The following is a 19,461-nucleotide window of genomic DNA, read 5'->3' as shown; positions in this document are numbered from 1 at the left end:
GAGAGAGGGAGAGAGAGAGAGAGAGAGAGAGAATATGAGTGGGGGAGGGGCAGAGAGAGAGGGAGACACAGAATCCAAAGCAGGCTTCACACTCTGAGCTCTGAGCACAGAGCCCAACGCGGGGCTGGAACTCACAGACTGCGAGATCATGACCTGAGCCAAAGTCGGATGCTCAACCGACTGAGCCACCCAGTCCCCCCACCCCCCAAATATTTTTATAATGCTGATGACAGCAGAACTGTTATCACTGCAATTCTGAATTCTACACTTTAAATATTTACATTTTTGTTGTATAAACTATTCTTCAATAGAGGGAAAAAGTTTGGTTAAGTGTGAATAACTGACAGCCCACAATAAATGTCCTCTATTTGTTTCAGCAAAGGACACTGTTTGCCCCTATACTCCAAGTCCAAAGCATATCTGCTCTTTATTTCCCAGTGATTTCTAACCCTGCTGACAACCATGCTTCCTCAATGCTTTCTTTATCCTTTTCCTTCTGAGATACTCTTCTCTCCTGGTCTCCCTCTGTGTCACTCATGAGCCCCTCTTGCTCAGTGTGCCTGGCAGAGGCTGGGGGGGCCCAGGCCCCACTTTTCTTTCACTAATGACTTCCAAGGCCATGGCTTTGGAATATCTCCTCTGAACTCCAGATCAATATGACCAACTGTCTGGTGGATACACCCATGTGGACTACCCTATACTCCATATACGCCCTACGGAGTATCACCCTATAGTCTCTCACATATACAATTAATCACCAAGTGCTAGATTCTACCTTTAAAGTTTTTACTTTGTTGCTTCCTCTCCAACCCTTCCATAGGCCCTCATTATCTGTACCCTGCTACTATCCAATTGGTCCCTCCTAAATCCATGTTGCACATGGTAAACCTAAATGATCAATAAACAAATGTGGCCATGTCACTCCTTGTCTTTGACGCCTTTAAACCTCACTGCCTAGAGAATTAATCAAAACCTTTAGCTGTACTGAAAATTTGCAGATACTGCAAGATGGCTCACTCAGCACCCAGTCCCACCTCCTTGTAGCTGGACTTTCTTACTATAGAGGCTGAGAAATGAAAAGCTATATTCCCCAGACTCCCTTGCAGCTCAGTTCTGTGTAAGATCTAGTTTGTTACTAGCAGATGCTCCCATACCAAATCTGGGGCAGAAGTAAATAAGCAATGTGAGAAGGTGACTGTGCTAGAGGGTCTTTGGCCAAGTATGGCAGCAGAAGCATCCAGTTCTGTAGCACCTGTGCAGAGGTTTTCAAGTCACATGGGATAGCTGGGCTCATCTACAGCTGCTCTGTTCCTTGCTGACAGCACCTTAGCTTGATTCACTGGCTCTCCCACAGATTTTGTGAGCTACCCAGTCAGTATCTTAAAATAAACCCTTTCTTGACTATGAGGGTAGATAAAAAGTGGACTCTGTTATCTGCAACTAAGAACCCCAGTGGACACATCTAATATTCAGTGCCTTCTAAGACGCAGTCCCTACCAATTCCCCCATGATTTCCTATCTTTTTTTTTTCTTTTTTTAAATTTCCCATCTTATACCTTATAATCTAAGATTGCAGTTTCCAGTCTCTGACTTAGCTCATGCTTCTCCTCTTGCTTTGAAGTTTCTGCCCATCTTTCTTCTCTTGATCTCAGAGTTACCCTTCAATATTTAGCTCTACTGGATCACCAAGTTGTCTGAATGGTTCTCTACTAAGCCCCACAGAACTTGGCAATACTAGCTTCATACACATTGCTCACTAAAGGAAATGGTCTGTGTGTCGTAACAGGGACCAAATGTTATCTCTGTAACCTTTAAGCCTACCCACACGGTGCTCCGCACAAAGCAGGTGCTCAAAAAAACCCGTGGACCTAAATCTTCTTTAATCCCTGACCCTTACTCATAGTTAACCTTAAGCTTTTTCCTGCCTTTCTACTTTCACTGAGATCATAAGGGTCCGAAATTTAACTCTCTTCATCTAAACTTTCATCTCACCTGTTAATAACTCTTCAGTAACCATCAAAGCATTATAGGATGCCCCAACATGAGCTCCAACTAAGCATAGTCAAAGGAATGGTCTTGTTTCCTCCTAGACCCTTACTCACCACCACCATGAATAAACCCATCTTACTGTTTACCATCTTTAACATCCAACTTTTTTTTTTTTTTTGAGCAGCAGGCAAAAGTTTATTAGAGTATAAGACCAGAAAGGAAGAAAAGTAGAAAGCTCTCAGAAAGGGGACATTCGAAAGTGAATGTCCTTAACATCCAACTAATTTTTGACTGTCTTCACCCTCAAGGCAGGGAGGAGGCAAATTGATTACGGTGATACACAATGCTGGTTACCAACTAAAAAAGCCACTCTTCCCTTTCTTCCTTGCCATCAGAACCATGATTTTGTTTGGATATTTACTTTCCACTGGCTTGTAAGGTGACCACTCCCAGCTTCAGAAGGGTAAATCATGGTAATTCTCAATGCCCTATCTAGTGACTAGAGACAGGTATAAGCATGTGATCCAACCCTGGCCTGCTGACCCTGAAGAGCATGGTGCTGCAGAAGCTTCCGGAAAAGGTCACATTCCCTAAAAAGGGTAAAGCATATGCAGAAATGTTCCCCATCTATGCTGTTTGTTGTATTTATAAGGAATGCTTGGAACTGCTGCAGCCATCTTGTGACCACAAAGATAATGTGGACAGGAAGAAGGTAAGCAAGTAGAAAGATGGAAGCATCTGGGTGCTTCTTAAGAAAGTCACGGACTCAGCCAACGCTAGAACTGGCCTACAACTGTCTTCAGATTATATGAGATAAATACATGTTCCCATCTAGACCACTTTTAGTTGAGTATTCTTTTATCTACACATGGATACATTCTATAGCAATATATTGCTATATTCTTCTGTGTAACAGTCAAGCTGTTCCTCCCATCCCCTTCATCACAATCCTTGAAAGAAGCCTGGGAATCCCAGCTCATCACTAGCCTTTCTTTATTTTCCTTATCTAGCGGCATCCATCATGTCTCTTCTAGGCTGCCTTTCCTTCCAACTATAAACACATGACCATCGTGTTAAAAACATATGAGAATGTCAGCAAATCTACTCCAGTGAGCATGTCTGGACTGCTCCATTTCTGAAGTTCACCCAATAGCCTATTTGTTGGGTAATCTCTTGTTCCTCCATCTTTCTCCTTGTCTTATCCCAAGATTGTTCTTCCACCTTCTCAAGACCTAGAGTTCCTTGACCCCACCACCTTTCCCTAGTGCAGTTCATTCCAAATGTTACTCCGTTTCTCTACTGAACCTCTAGCACATGGCTGACTACTTGAAGCAGCCCCTGTGTCTGAATACCACAACTTCTCTGCATATTACCAATCCTAGGGTACAGCTAGAAAAAAATCACACAACTGAGGCCGTACACATCAATGGTTTCCATCTTGGCCCCTCAGTGCAGCTAGACATGCCCTTTTTTTTTTCTTTTCAGTATTCTTTCTTACTGATCTCAGAAGCTACTCTAAAACTTTCATTACTCTAATGTCACAGTCCAATCCCCTTTCTTCCACCAGATAACCAGCACTTGACTTCTTAGAAAACAGATGTGGGGCACCTAGTGGCTCAGTCGGTTAAGCATCTGACTCCTGATTTTGGCTGAGTCATGATCTCATGGTTCATGACTTTGAGCCCCACATTGGGCTCTGTACTGACAATGCAGAGCCTGCTTGGGACTCTCTCTCTCCCTCTCTCTCTGCCTCAACCCTGCTCGCATACTCTCTCTCTCAAAATAAATAAATAAACTTAAATACCCACATCTACAAACCATCTCTATCTATTCAATATTCTCCTTTACCATCAATCTCAGGGGAACAAATGCCGTTTCTCATGTTCAATGCTAATCTCTCCATCAGTATTCTTTAAAAAAATTTTTTTAATATTTATTTTTGAGCGAGAGAGACAGAGATAGAACGTGGGCAGGGGAGGGGCAAAGAGAGAGGGAGACACAGAATCAGAAGCAGACTCCAGGTTCTGAGCTGTCAGCACAGACCCTGACGCAGGGCTCAAACTCATGAGCCGTGAGATCATGACCTGAGCCGAAGTCGGCTTAACCAAGTGAGCCACCTGGACGCCCCCCATTTTAGCCATTTTTAAGTGTACGGTTCTGTGGTATTAAGTTTATTTTCACTGCTGGGCAACTATTACCACCATCCACCTCCAGAACTTTTTCATCTTCCTCAACTGAAACTCTCTACTCATTAAACAATTCCCCATTCCCCTCTCACCTCAGCCCGTGGCATTCTGTCTATGAATTTGACTACTCTACATTCTGTCTCTATGAATTTGACTACTGCAGGTACCTTGTGTAAGTGGAATCAGAAAATATTTGTCCTTTTGTGGCCAGCTTCTTTCACTCAGTATAATGTCTTCAGAATTGTAATGTGTCAGAATTTCCTCCTTTTTTTGAGACTGAATAATACTCCACTGTATGTATATACATTGTACTTATCTATTCAACCATTGATGGACACTTGGGTTGCTCCCACCTTTTGGGTACTGTGATTAATGCTGCTGTGAACTGTGGTGTGCAAATTCTATCACTGTTCTCTTCACACATCCTGCTTCAGTAGTCAGGTTTGCTCTTGCTAGCTTGCGGTCGCTTTCCCTCTCTCTTTCTCAAACTTTCTTTACTGGTTCCTCACAGCCCACAAAATGTACTCAAGTCTCTTAAACCATTTCTGTAAACATTCTCTAAATCGCCACTAAAAAATCCCCTCCCAGTTTCAGCTCTTCCCTCACAGCTAACCAGACTTACCTGGTGTCAGATATTCCTGCCCTGTTCTCCCATACTTTTACTAAAGATAACAAGACCTGCTTTTGTTCTTAGTCATCTGAATAAGTTCAATAAAGGATTCACCGACTCTTATAGAAAAGTACACATTTAGATTCAGATTTCTGCATGGGAAATCTCTGGGAATGATGACAGGGTAAACATAAGAATACACATGAAACTACCTGGTCTTTAAAAAGAATTTTTCATGGGAATGCAAGCTGGTGCAGCCACTCTGGAAAACAGTATGGAGGTTCCTCAAAAAACTAAAAATAGAACTACCCTACGAGCCAGCAATTGCACTACTAGGTATTTATCCAAGGGATACAGGAGTGCTGTTTTGAAGGGACACATGCACCCCCGTGTTTATAGCAGCACTATCGACATAGCCAAAGTATGGAACGAGCCCAAATGTCCATGGATGGATGAATGGATAAAGAAGATGTGGTATGTATATATACAATGGAGTATTACTCGGCAATCAAAAGAATGAAATCTTGCCATTTGCAACTACGTGCATGGAACTGGAGGGTATTATGCTAAGTGAAATTAGTCAGAGAAAGGCAAAAACCATATGACTTCACTCATATGAGAACTTTAAGGGAAGGGAAACAAAAATAATATAAAAACAGGGAGGGGGACAAAACAGAAGAGACTCATAAATCTGGAGAACAAACAGGGTTACTGGAGGAGTTGTGGGAGGGGGGATGGGCTAAATGGGTAAGGGGCACTAAGGAATCTACTCCTGAAATCATTGTTGCACTATATGCTAACTAATTTGGATGTAAATTTAAATAAATAAATAAATAAATAAATAAATAAATAAATAAATAAATAAAACAAACAAGTTAAATTAAAAAAAAAAAAAAGAATTTTTCAGTTTCTTAAAAAAATTAGACTCCTTAGGGAAAACTTGCAATCACAAATACTCCTTCTAATGTGCAGCTGGGAAGGAGCCAGTAGATGGTAGCCAATGGTCATTCAAGGTAATAATGAGAAAAGCTCAAGTTCCTTACATTGATGAATGAAGCATTGATGTAATCAGAATCTGGAACTCCTTCAACTGGTGTCAGATGGACTCTAGAATGATCATCTAGAAAAAAAATTTAACGTTTCAGTTAACGATACAACCACGCCGGTTGAGACATCTGTGCCTATGTGCACAGAGACACACATGTATTAAGATGTCAATGCAGCACTGTTTATAACAGCAAAAATTTGGACACATCTCAGCTATAATCCAGGGACTAGTTAAATAAATTAAGATATATTCACAACATGCAACAGTAAGCAGCTGATAAAAAGGAAAGTGAATGCTTCTGTTTCTTGACAGATGAACTGCCAATATACACCATTAAAAGAAAAAAGTCAGAACAATGTAACCAGGATACCAATTACATTTAAAAAAATTATGTAATATGCATATATTCATATATTAATAAGAAAACTTCAGTATCTATAAAGGCCTAGTATAGTGATCTCTATTATAGTATGTACCCAAAAATACACCAGAAATTTTTTTAAAGGATATTTTTTGAAAAGGCAATTATAAAAACAAAGCACAGTTCAACATTTTGCTCTCCCATCCCACTGGATTATACACACCCCATTTTGGAGACCACTGGCCTAGACAAATGTCTGTTAGGTTATAAATCAACTGACTAGCAATGACTAACTCTGGGAAGGGGTTAATGAAGAGAACTCTGTATTAGGATTTCATTGCGATAAGCACTACAAAAACCTGTAACAACCACATACTTCCTATCTGGTCCTGGTGAAATTGCTCCTCTTGACCCAGAAACTTGAGGCCTATGGGCAAGCTCCTCATTGAACTTGATGAGCACCTGGGGTCACTCTGGGGTCCACAAAGGCTCTCCCAGCCCAAAGGTTTGACCCTACTCTTATTACCAGCTCTCCTATGATCAACCACGAGATTCTTTCCATCCTCAAAAAATCTGGCTAGAGATGCAGTTTCAGATTACACGCCAGGAAACTCTATGAACACTCACAAGGCAAGATGTTGACGTATCGATTTTTTTCCTTGTTTTCCTCCTTGGAGGCAGCTTCACAGGTGGCTTGGATAGGACAAGCAGGGAGAGCCTGAAAGGTTAAGAGAAATTACAGGAAGTTACTAACAGGGATAAATCCCAAACATGCCAAATGCTGCACTATCCCCCAACCTGACAGCAAGTTGTACCCTTACTTGGGGGAAAAAGATGGGCCCAGGGAATACTTGCAGCCTAACACAGAGAGTGCACCTCTCCTCTAAATATAGCCTGCAAGCTCCTTAGAGTTTAACACCAAGAATCCCCAGGGGGCAGAATACCCTTTCTGTTACTAAAAGTGCAGCATGCTCTTTATATGATTACTGAGTGGTTAGGGATCTGTTACAATGCTGGGTCAAAATGGGCCACCCCTGTAAACAGGAATGGGGACAGAACTGAAGGGATGGGCCATTTATCCCCATGTTAACCAACATGCAAAGATGAGAAGCATCTCAGAGTGAACCACACAGGAGGGGTCTGGATGGTCAGCTGAGTTAAGCCCTCTCTAGGGACCTGAAGGGTATGGCAGCCCCGTCGCCCGTACCACGTGGCAAGAAAGCAAGGACAAGCAGATGGGTGGGAGAGCATTCACATGGACACAGCAGTTAGGAAGCAGAGGATTTGGGTTAAGTGACACTGAATCTGCACCATTTTAGCACTGGGAAGTGTGTGGGTAGAAATAAATGGTTTGACATGAGATAGTCTGGATTGTATGAACTTGAGAAAATCTGTTAAACTTTCTAGGACATTTCCTCATCCGTACAACTGGGCTAATGATATCTGCCACATGAGGAGTAAATACCATAATCTCATGTCTGGCACAGAATAAGCGTTCAATAAATTAGTTTTACAGGAGTGGGAAGCTAAGTTTTATTAATTGAATTGCTTTCTTCTTACATGCTCCATATATTCAAAATTCAGAAAGCAAAAAAAAGAAAGTTTCAAATTCCAACCTAGATAACCTTTCTGACAAATGATTTGGAAATATGTTTTATAAGCCTTAAAAGTATCCATACTCTTGACGTAGCAACTCTACTTCTGAGAATCTAGCCTGAGGAAATAAAAATCTTTGCTCAAATTATTTACTTTATCATTGTTTGGAACGACCCAAAACTGAAAACAACCTCAGTTTTCAACAGTAGGGGAACAGTTAAGTAAATCATGGTTCATGTACTACTTTTCATTTATTTTTGTTGACAGATATACGTTACGTACCTATTAGGTGCTGGGATAAATACAGAGCCAACAGTAGTGAATCAGTCATATACACAGTCCTTGTTCTCAAGGACAGTACAAACTTGTGAAAGACATTAAACAAATAAAACAAATAAATATAAATTACATACCATGATAAGTACAATGAAAGAACAGAATGTTACTACAGAAAGTATCAGAAAGCCTAAGAAATACCCAAATTTAGATTAAGGGTAGGTCTCGATGAGGAAGGAGAAGTGTGGAAAGTAGTATTCTAGGCACAGAGACCAGCATCTGTGATGACCCAGAGGCGGGAGAAGGCCTGGCTGTGTGAGGCGAATGAAAGGTTAGTGAGGGTATTCGGTAGACAACGTGGAATGTGGTTGGTGAGGATGGCAAGAGGAAGTGGAGGGGAGAAGCTTGGCAAGGATAGTATGTGCAATTCCATGTAAGTCCTTGAACAGAGGGTTTGAATTTTATTTTCAGTGTATGAGAAAACCATGTAAGGCTTTTCAACTGTACTCCAACTTACATGCTAAAGAATCGCTCTGGCTGCTATGTGGAAAAGGGACCAGTGGGAAGGCAAGAATGGGAGCATGAAGGATGATGGTACAAGGAAAGATGCATCTGACACATATTCTGGAGTTAGAATTAGAGATGGGAAGGTGGGTTGGGAAGAGAGAGACAGGAATAAAGGATGGCTCTCAGGTTTCTAGCTTTGAATATCAAAGAAGTGTATCATTAAATAAAAGAAATGCCAGCCTAAACGCAACAAATTTTTCCAGACAGATGCAAAAGCTTTAAGAAGAGAACAAATACACTTCCCAGGAACAAGCAAGATCACGGTAGGAGAAACTAAAGTGGGAGACCCTAACAGGAGTCAGGGTCTCATAGTCCACCTGCCTTCACTCGCTCATGAGAATTTCCTTTCAGAGTTAAAGCCCTGCAGGTTCTGCATGTCATTTTACGGAGAGAGGCATTTCCTTAGACCCTGCGCTGCCAGTACCTAAAGGGGAAAAGGGAGTTTCCTGGGCTGGACTCTTGCACATGGAACAGAGACCTGACTGAAGACTGGAATTTCCCAGTTCACCCCCGGTTTGCCTTCTCTTCTTCCAGACAGGCTAGATGTCCAAAGGTTTCCACCCTGCTACAGGGCAGGATGAGATACAAGTCCTCATGACAAGCCAGAGACATTATTTTTCCGTACACCCCTTATCTAAAATGATGTAGAGCACAAGTAGTGACAGCAAGACTCTTGAAAATAGGCCTCAGGGGTCAGTTAGGACAATGACCACACCTTATAGTCCAATCAGCATTCCCAGCTTCCCATAGTGACGATGCAGGAAAACTAGGTCTCCAGCAAGGCTGAGACCCCTAAAAGGAAAGTTAGGGAGAAACAGGCACCATTGTTTGGCAAGAGAAAAGAAAGGGCCTGACCCAGAGAACTTGGTGCTACATGCAAAGGGTCACGCTGAAGAATCCAGGGCAGGGGTGAAAACAAGGTGGGGGGCGGGCGGGGAACTCTATACTTTCAGTTTCTACTCTGAAAAACCTAGTTCACAGAGGCACAAGCATCTGAACCAGAAGGCTACCAGATGTTAAAATCTCTAGAAACACTAGGTGGCATCAAAGACCATGTCATCCCTTGCTTAAGCTCTTTCTGGAAGCCAGGCTATGAATGAAATCATTTTTTTTAAATGTCAAGTTTAAAAAAAAAAAAAAAATGTTTTCAACTTTTATATTTATAAAAAAGGATATCCATTGCACAATTTAAGTCTATTTATTTATTTCCGAGAGAGAGAAAGAGAGCAAGCAGGGGAGGAGCAGAGAGAGAATCCCAAGAAGGCTCCTCACTATCAGCCCACAGCCTGATGTTGGGCTTGAACTCACAAACCCTGAGATCATGACCTGAGTCGAAACCAAGAGTCAGATGCTTAACCGACTGAGCCACCCAGGCGCCCCTCCATCACACAATTTAACTTAGAAGTTCTCTTTGGGCCCTTCCTCTTCATATCCTCTTCCTTTTCCTCCCACAAGTAAACGCAGAATTTTGTGTTTACCATCACCTTACTTTATTTGTATCCCACACATTCTGTATCTCTGAACATTTTATATTTTTTTGTTCAGTCTTTTTTTTTTTTTTAATAAAAATTGAATCATAATCAAGGGGTGACCTTTTCTCTTGCCCAACATTATATTCTGAAGATTCACTCAGGTTGCTCCAGGTAGCCAAAGTTCATTCACTTCAACTACTTTGTAGCACTCCATTTTGAGACCACACCATTTATTTATCCATTCTACTACTGATGAATATTTGGGTTGTTTACAGTTAACAATCCTGCTTTGAGCACTAATTTGTATGTGTTTCCTCGTGCACATGTGCAAGAGTTTCAGGTATGAGCATCTTTAATCTTACCAGATAAGGCCAAACTGTTTTTCAAGATAGTTGTACCAATTTACACTCCCAAAAGCAACGTGAAGTGTTTTAGTTTTTCTGTATCTTCACCAACATTTGCTGTCAGACTTTAAATATAGCAAATGTAGGTTTAATTTACATTTCCTTGATTATTAATGAGGTTCACCATCTTTCCATAGTTTCCTGGTCAACAGGATTCCCTCCAAGTGTTTCCCCTACTTTTCGACTGGATTGCTTATTTATTTTATTTATTTGTGGGAGTTCTTTATATGTTCTAGATACGCATCCTTTGTCAGTACAACTGTTACAAACATATTTTACAAAGTTGTGGCCTGCGCTTTCGTTTTCTTTGTCATATCTATTTATGGACAGAAGTTTTGCATTTTAATGTAGTCAAGTTTATCAATGTTTCCCTTTATCAACATTTTAAATCTTAAATCCTTTTTCACTGTGAGTTCATAAGTATACTTCCCTCCATTACTATCTCTATGTTTCATTGTTTTTGTCTTTTAAATTACAGTGTCTACACCTTGGTATGAAACAAGAATTCAACTTCATTTATTCCAAAGGGTTACTCAATTGTCCCAGCACTACTCATTGTAAAGACCATCCTTTAAACTGCCATGGTATTTCTGCCATAAATAAGTTTCCACTCATACATGAATCTGCTTTGGGGCTCTCTATTTTGTTCCAGTGGTCAATCCGTCTATCCCAGTGCCAATACAAAACTGTCTTAATTAATTTTGTAATAACTCTTTATATCTGGTAAGGCAGGTCTCCTCACCTTGTTCTTCTTCTTCAGGAATGTCTTGGCTATTCTTGAATCTTTTCTCCTCCATATAAATTTTAGAATCAGCTTGTCAAGTTCCACAAAAAACCTGTTGGGATTTTTATGGGAATTGCATTGAATCTATATATCAGTCTGGGGAGAATTGACATCTTTACAATATTGAGCCTTCTAATTCACTGATCTTAACTCTTCACTGTTTAGGCTTTTTCTTTAATGCCTTCAAACATTTTTATAATTTTCTCCAAAGATTCTGTAAAATTTTGATAAATTTATTCCTTTTGGATGCTACTGTAAATGACATATTTTACAAATTATTTGATTTTCTGATTGTGGCTTATGTGTAGAAATTCATTAATTTTTTATGCTGTTTTTGTATCTATCAACCTTGCTAAAATAACTTATTAATTCTAATAATTTAGCTGATGGGTATTTGGATTTCTCCAAGGACAATTATTCTCTTCTGCAAAAACGCATATTTTGTTTCTTCTTCTCTAATCCTTAATGCCTTTCATTTTTTTTCTTGCCTCACTGTGCTGCCTAAGATCTCCAGATGGTTGCTGGGTCTCATTCTCTTCTAAATCTGAATCCCCTTGCAAACACTCTCACCCAAGCAAGAGTCATCAGTGCCTAAGGACTCTGACACGACAGGGTATCTACTTCCTTTTAAGGCAGTTCATCTCATTGCAACAGTTCTGGTTAGGAGGACCCAACACCCAGACACACATTTCTTTTGTATTTACCTTACACTGACTAGTGGAAAACTCAGAGGTCAGCTGGAGCCTTCTCTGTCCCTTGGACACCCCAAACCCCCAACTCCCTGGCCTCTGAATTCCAAAGCCCCTGACACATTTCCTGTCGATGCCTATAGGTTTCTGACTCTGATTCATTTATTTAGAGACAACTCGGTCAATGTACAGGCTATTCTGCCTTCCCCTTACTCAGATGCCACACAGTTCTGTTGCCAGATCACACACACATGCTTCGCCACTTGGAAGTCCAAGAGTTAAGCTGTCTCTATAAGGATGTAGAGTCATGAGTTGGAGCAGGGAGGGTGTCACATCCTGCTTGCAATGTGACATGGCAGATCCAGACCATCTCACTGTCTCCACTCTTCTCTCTCTTCTCTGTCACTTTTCCTCTCAGAAGCTAACTAAATTTTGTCTTTTTCTTTTAAGCCTTGAACATGCTTTAGGGACCTCAATAAGTGGCTTTTCAGAGTGTTTCTTTTAGATAAATTCAATGCTTCTAAGACAAATGCTGGCCAATTTAAAACGTCCAGCTTATACCTCTAGGACGAAGGCCATCGCCTAGAACTTTCAACCATTGTTGGGTTTCATAGAAATGCTACACACTCTCCTTTTAGCCTCAAATATCTGAAAACAGCTGTCATGTCCTATGCTTATTATCCCTTCAGCTGTTCACCTCCATGGTCCAATTTTTCTCCACAACAACTTCCCATTTGTGATATTCCTTTCCAAAGAGACTGGATCACAAGACTCCTGGGCACAGTTCAAGCTGGGACATCAACTTTTATTCCACATGTTATATATCCATTAAAGTACAGTGGATATTATGCTAAAGCTAAGCTCCATTAGTTTCATTTACCATGTTAAAAAACTCTACTTTTTAAAATGTTATGAAAAGAATATGCTTATAAAAAAAGTCAAATAATTCAGTAAAAAGTGAAAGTTCCCTATCATGTCTCTCCTATATTCTACCCTCCTTGTAGTTAATCACTGCTCATAGCTCACAGTATTTTTCCAGACTTTAAAAAGTATTTTGGGGGGCAAATGGCTGTCTCAGTCAGTAGAACATGTAACTCTTGATCTTGGGGTCATGAGTGTAGAGATCTTGGGTGTAGAGATTATTTTAAAAAATAAAATCTTTAGGGGATGCCTTGGTGGCTCAGTCGGTAAGGCATCAGACTCTTGATCTCAGCTCCAGTCTTGATCTCAGGATCATGAGTTCAAGCCCACATTGGGCTCCATGCTGGGTGTGAAGCCTACTTAAAAAAAAAAAGATAAAACCTTTAAAAAGTAAGAAGTATTTTTTAAAAATGGGATTATACCATGTATAGTCCTCTGCAATGTGTTTTCTCCCATAACAATGACTTAGAAATCTAGGTCAAGACATTTTTTATTATTTTTATTTATTTTTTTAAAAAGTTTATTTCTTTTGGGTCGGGGGGGAGTATGCATGCACTCGTGTGAGCAGGGGAGGAGCTGAGAGAGGAGAGAGAGAGAATCCCAAGCAGGCTCAATGCTGTCCGCGTGGAACCCGATGCAGGGCTTGAACTCATGACCCTGAGATCGTGACCTGAGCTGAGGAGAAGAGTCGGACACTCAACTGACTGAGTCACCCAGGTGCCCCTCTTTTTTTAATCTTTATTTTAAGTAAGCTCCACACCCAATATGGGGCCTAAACTCATGACACTGAGATCAAGAGTCGCATGCCCTACTAAGTGAGCCAGCCAGACACTCCTAGAATTTCATAATAGATGCAAGAAATAATTTAGCCATTCTGTGATTTGACAGGTATTTGCCTTTCATTTTATTTTCTTTGCTATTATAAATAATGCTGTAATGAACAACCTCGTACAAATACATACTTGGTTTTCTGTTAGAGTCCCAGAAGTTAGGTCAGATAGTATAAACATTTAAAATTTGATTGATATTGCCAAATCATCCTCCACTGCTATCCCAATTTAAACTTGCTCTACCCGTGCATAAGCATATCTGTATCCCAATACCTTTGCCCATACTTCATCAATCTTCTTAAATTTTCAAATCTAACAGGCCCAAAATAATGGTTAGTTTTAATCTGGATTTCCTTGACTACTATATGTAGTTGAGCTTTTCATATGTTTATAGACCATTTGGTTTCTTTCTATGAACTATTAACTTTTCTACTGCGCTGTTTACTTTTTTCTCACAGGTTTATAGAAGCTCTTTGTGTATTATGAAAAATTCTCTACTTGCAGCAAACCGTTTCTAACAGTTGGCCATTTTATGACATCATTTTTCATAGGAACATTTAATATTTTAATATATTTATTATCCTTCAATCTATTCCACTGTGGATTCTGAATCTTGTGTTTTGCTTAAAAAGGCCTTCCTCACCCCATGATCATATTATTCTGACAGTAGACACAAGCTGGTATGTTTGCCCTATGTGTTACTCCTTCTCTTTCCAGCCAGGGCTGACTGATGTGGGCACAGTCACACCTGAGCTGCACTGTGCCAGACCAGATTCTCAGGACTGTGATACCAAGAAAGGAGCAGAGGCTTCTCTAGAGAGCCCCAGAGCCACAAGGATAGGGCTTGTTCTGCCCCAGGGCTAGTAGTCCACATCAGCTTTTGATTCTGCCAGCTTCCCTAGCTTGATGCTTCCCAATTAATGCTTTGGGTTTTTGTTGTTGTTGCTTAATTTGGTTGAGTTGACTTCTGTTTTTAAACAAAAAACCTTAACTGACTTAGCAGTTTAGTATTAGACAGGGCTGTGGTGGAGAGACCGAGGGGGGAAATGAGGGCGATGTACCCCTGATCACTGGGTTCAGACGAAGGGAAAGGAAATATCAACCAAGTTACAGGATGAGAAAGAGCAAGTCACCCATAGTTCCCGACTTCAGTTACTGCTTGCAATCGCCTGGGATATTTTCTCACTGGTGGTAAAGATGCGGAAGAATCCCAATTAAAAGGAAATGAGAAACATTAAAACCAAGGTGTGGGGTAACTTCCGACACTATTAGATAATAAGAAAAAGCCCAGCTCCAACATCAAATGTTTATGTCCAAAGACAGCACAAAACTTAGGGCCTTTCTATGACTGTGCCATGCATTTTGGTGAGCCAAATGTTAAGATTTCAGTATTTTGCTGACTGCTGAATGTTAATGCTAATGGAATTTACATCTTTCCTGGGTGGCTCATGTGAAAGACAGGGCCTTAAGTGAGACAGTGAAAATGATGCCGAAACAGAGGAGTTGGGAGAAAGCCAACTTCTAAAAATCTTTATTATGCTCTCCACTGCACCCTACTTTTATGAGGAAGAAAACTGCCCCATAACTCAGCTCTCATCGCTCACGGATAGCCAGGATATAAGCACAACACAATTTGGAGGTTAAAATACATAAATAAAAAGAAAAGAAAAGAGCTAATACTTAGAGGAAACTGCAGGAATTCATGGAGTTGGATCATCAAAAATCACATAGGAATAGTTGTTGATACAGATTTTAGAGATTTCAGACCAAGGAGGGAAGAGCATCATTCTTGGATAAGGCCAAATTTCTAATTTCAAATTATAATATGGTTAAGTGAACTTCTGCAGGTAGTGTAACAGCTCAGGAGACTGGCCACAAAATGGCAGGCTAGGTTGGCCAGTGGAAACCTGGACTGAATGCTAAATCCAGCTAAATAACAATGAAAAGCCAGAAAGCCTTTGGCACAAAGTGTGGGATATCAGTACTACAGGGGCTCCCAGAGGCTCAACCTTCTGAGTGACACCTTCACTGTGTCCCTGATAGGATAACATTTGCCTTCCCAGAGAGTGCACGTGTGTATGGAAAGCACTGGAATCTTTCAGAAGTGCTTTCCAGTCTTTACCAGAGTCAGATGCTGGTGGAAGGGACTGGCTTCAAAATGAGATTCGTGATGTTAGTGGGATGGAAGAAGCCTCAGAGGCCATAGTCACCAGGGCTCTGACATCTCTAGTTGTGGATAAATCATTGTGAGGCTCCTAATAATAAAAATGGGAGGCAGCTAGCCTAGGTCAGTGAAGGGGGACTGCCTAGACCACTAAGGTACAGAAAGGGCTCCTTTGCACCCAACTCCTGGCCTGGGTCAGTTCACGATCCAGAACCCTTCAGTGTTAGGCATATGTAAGGAAGAACTCTGCCCCATAACATCAACACTCATATACCATGAACTTCCTCTTCATCTTCCCTTAAGAATCCACAGCCACCTACCATGGTAGCTCCCTGGGGTAAAGAGAAATACACTGTTTGGGATCTATTAGGTTCTGGCCTTGAGCTAACTAATTCCTGGGAACCCAGAATGTCACTATTTTATGCTAGTTAGAATGGACCCTTTGCAGGCCAGGAAATGGAAAGAGTTTTGGCCCAAACTGCACACATTAGGAACTACCTATTTTTCCCAATGTATGGTTGGAACAGCTATCTAGAGAAAGTGATAGAATACCAACACTGGTCTCTTAATCCAATGGATAAAGAGGACCATTAAAATAGCAAGAGCAAATGCAAGCTTTGCCAAAAGGCTAAGTCTCTAGGTGAGTTACAGAGGTCTGAACTGCTACAGAAGATTATAAGTTGCAGGAAAATGAGATACTACATCTCCATGTGTGAGTTTAGTGATGGCATGAAGCGAGTGCTCAGTTAACTATACTAGTATTAGCTATTCTGATGATTCCTATTACCACCTCCCCACATGCAAACTACAAAATAAACTAGCATAAAAGACTGGCAGTGTTTTAAGGATGTCAGATTATAATATACGAATCGTGCAGAGGTGCCGATTTACAGGTGCTTTTCCAGATGCACTCTCCTTTCTACAAATCAGCATAACTGCTGGAATATAGCTATTGACTAATAGCTGTTTTTTCCTCTACCGTGCACAAAGACTACATGAAGCAGTTCCCGTTCTCATGGCAGGAGCAGCCTCAGGGATTAATCATCTTGACCTCTCTCTGATGTGATCTGGTTCATGAGGATTTTGTCTGTTTCACAGGGCATCACCCTGACAACTATGCTGATGACATCAAGCTCACAGGACTTGAAGGAATTATGTACCTTAGCTGTTCAGGCTGGACATCAAAAATATGGCCTGCCACTTCTGCCGGATTTTCTGAAAGTCAAAGACCTGTGGCATGTCAGGATATCCCCTCCAACATAAAGGACAAGTTGCTGCTCCTTGCCCATCCCCCTCCCTCCTTAGGAAGGACTGATGCATGCTGAGCCATTTTAGATTTTGAAGACAGCCTATACCACATGCATGCTGGTGTCCTGTTCTGATTCATTTACTGAGTGATCTGAAAAGAGAGAAGGCTCTCTAGCTAACCCAGGCCACAAAGAAATTGGTTCTGGTTGATTCTGTGGGACCCTAACTGTCTGTGCTTAAGGCTGAGCAGAAAAATCATAATGAAAAAGTTTAGGATTTGGGGACAAAACCATGATCCTGTCAGCAAGTTTAGCTGGGTTGCTAGCTTAGCATCGGGCTCTGGTAGAGACGATAAGCCTGACCATGGGTAACTAGATGTTCAAGTGACTTCAGCTGCCCATTATCAGCTAAGTAGTATATGACTTAACAAGCCACAAATTTAAACATGTCCAACAAAATTCTACCACCAGATGGAAGTGATGTGCACAGAATACCTGCCACCTAGCCACTCTAGACACACCTAACTTCCCAATGATATCAACAGTTAACAGAAGAAAAAAGTCCAGCCTAGTGCACAAATGGCTCTGTGAGACATACTGGCCCATTCTGGAAGTGGACTAATACAGGATAATCTACTTAAGGGATGTTCTGAATGAGTACAGAAGAGAAATCCTTCCAGGAAACAGAACTTCAAGCAAGGTATCACACTACCTCACTGGAGGTCAGGATCTAAGCCGATCCCTGGGTGGTGGACAACTGGAACAAGAAAGACAGGAAATATTTATGCTTCACCTGTATGCTCACCAGATAGCATTCACCGTTAAAAACCCAAGAGATGTTGCTCGGCCCTTTCCTCCACTACCTTCGGTGCTAGCCCAATGAACCCATGAACACAGTGGCCATGGTAGCATGGCAATTGGCTCTCACCACAATATCTGTTTAAATCTGCCTACCACACCTCTAGGAATACCACCTCCATCCAGGGATTTACTGGAATGTTTTATCTCAGGCAATATTCCTCCAAACAAAAAACTCATTTCACAAAAAAAGACATTTGGCCATGAGGTCACAAACCCTATTACCTAGAAGCAGTGGGCACTATAGATTATGAAACAGTAGAGTGGCTATTTGGGACCTAGCTATGGTATTCAGGCTGGGTGCTATCTTCGGGGATGAGGTAAATGTTCCCAATCAATAATGAGCACTACACAATGCCATTTTTCCAATAGCCAAAAAAGAGTCCAAGTTACTCCATTAACTCTTGCCCGGTAAATGGTCTCCTGCTTTAACTCTTGCCTCTTTCCTATCTATTCTCCACATCATTGCTAATGATTTTCTCAGAGTGCAAAGCTGCTCACATCACTCTCCACTCCTCTAAGCCCTTCAGTGATAAAACAGGTATGAGTGGTGACTCACCCACCCAATAACCATTCTTCCCTTCCCCCTTGCTACTATGGCTTCCATTCTGTGGGCTTGTCTGCCTAACCCCGACACGACACAGGAAAAATCTGGACTGATCTCAGTCAGTTGCAGTAAGCCTAATTCTCCCTTGCTTGTGATTGATTTAAGAAAGAGCATGTGACAAGGGAAGTCTTCAGAAGCTCTTGGGAAAGTTTTCCTCACTGATAAAAGGAGACACACAGGAAGAAACAGTCATCCTTTTCCCACTGGACCTTGTTATACCTCCATGTGGCACTTAGAACTGAGGAAGACGTTTTGGCAACATGAGGGGAGTCAGCCTAAAAGACAAAGCTGACACATGGCTGAGTAGGAAGATGTGAAGGAGACTGAGAGTTTAACAATGCCCCAGTTGATGAATTAGCCAACTCTGGAACTGTTCCTCTCTGTCCATCCCCCTCTCTCTAATCATTACCATCTTTCGTCAACCTATCAGCACCTTGGCACTTAACAACTGCTGCAGCCCCTAACTGTACTCCCTGCATCCATTCTGGTCTCCCTATGGGCTCTTCTCTATTTAGCTGCCAGAATGATTTTTCTCAGAATATAAATCTGGTTGGTCCATGGCTTTCTCTTCTCTCATCACAATCCACAACATCTACAGCCTGGCCCAGTTGCCTTACACAGTTTCGTATCTTACCACTTCCCCAAGTCTCTGCCCTTTAGTCACACACAGCCCTTCTTTATTTTTTGGATGTGCTCTTCCCTTACCCACCCTTACTAGTGATAGCTTGGCTCCTGCTATTTCCAGTGCCTGCAATATTTCCCACACCACTTTTACCAATGCCCTCGCCTATGATTAGGTCTCAATTAAAACATTTCTTCAAGGAAGTTCTGAACTGGAATCAGAACTGGTGG

General features: G+C 41.3%; 1 protein-coding gene across 6 annotated transcripts in view; it reads right to left on the bottom strand.

Moving 5' to 3' along the window:
- PTPRA (protein tyrosine phosphatase receptor type A) overlaps positions 1-19,461 on the bottom strand; it is a 159,197-nt gene that overhangs the window by 28,984 nt on the left and 110,752 nt on the right. For 5 of the 6 annotated variants that reach the window (XM_053890391.1, XM_053890392.1, XM_053890393.1 and 2 more), the window contains 2 exons: positions 6,822-6,912; positions 5,829-5,905 (listed from right to left, as the gene is read on the bottom strand). In XM_053890391.1, coding sequence (XP_053746366.1) covers positions 5,829-5,905; positions 6,822-6,912 — 168 coding nt within the window. Of the gene's footprint in view, positions 1-5,828; positions 5,906-6,821; positions 6,913-11,251; positions 11,346-19,461 lie in introns of all 6 variants that reach the window. The other variant, XM_019462716.2, reaches the window with a different exon arrangement.

The sequence above is a fragment of the Panthera pardus genome, unplaced genomic scaffold, assembly GCF_024362965.1.
Source record: "Panthera pardus isolate Hobbes unplaced genomic scaffold, ASM2436296v1 HiC_scaffold_25, whole genome shotgun sequence".
In the NCBI taxonomy this organism is placed as follows: domain Eukaryota; kingdom Metazoa; phylum Chordata; class Mammalia; order Carnivora; family Felidae; genus Panthera; species Panthera pardus.
Note: the sequence above shows the minus strand (reverse complement) of the source record. Positions and strands in the feature narration are given on the sequence as shown.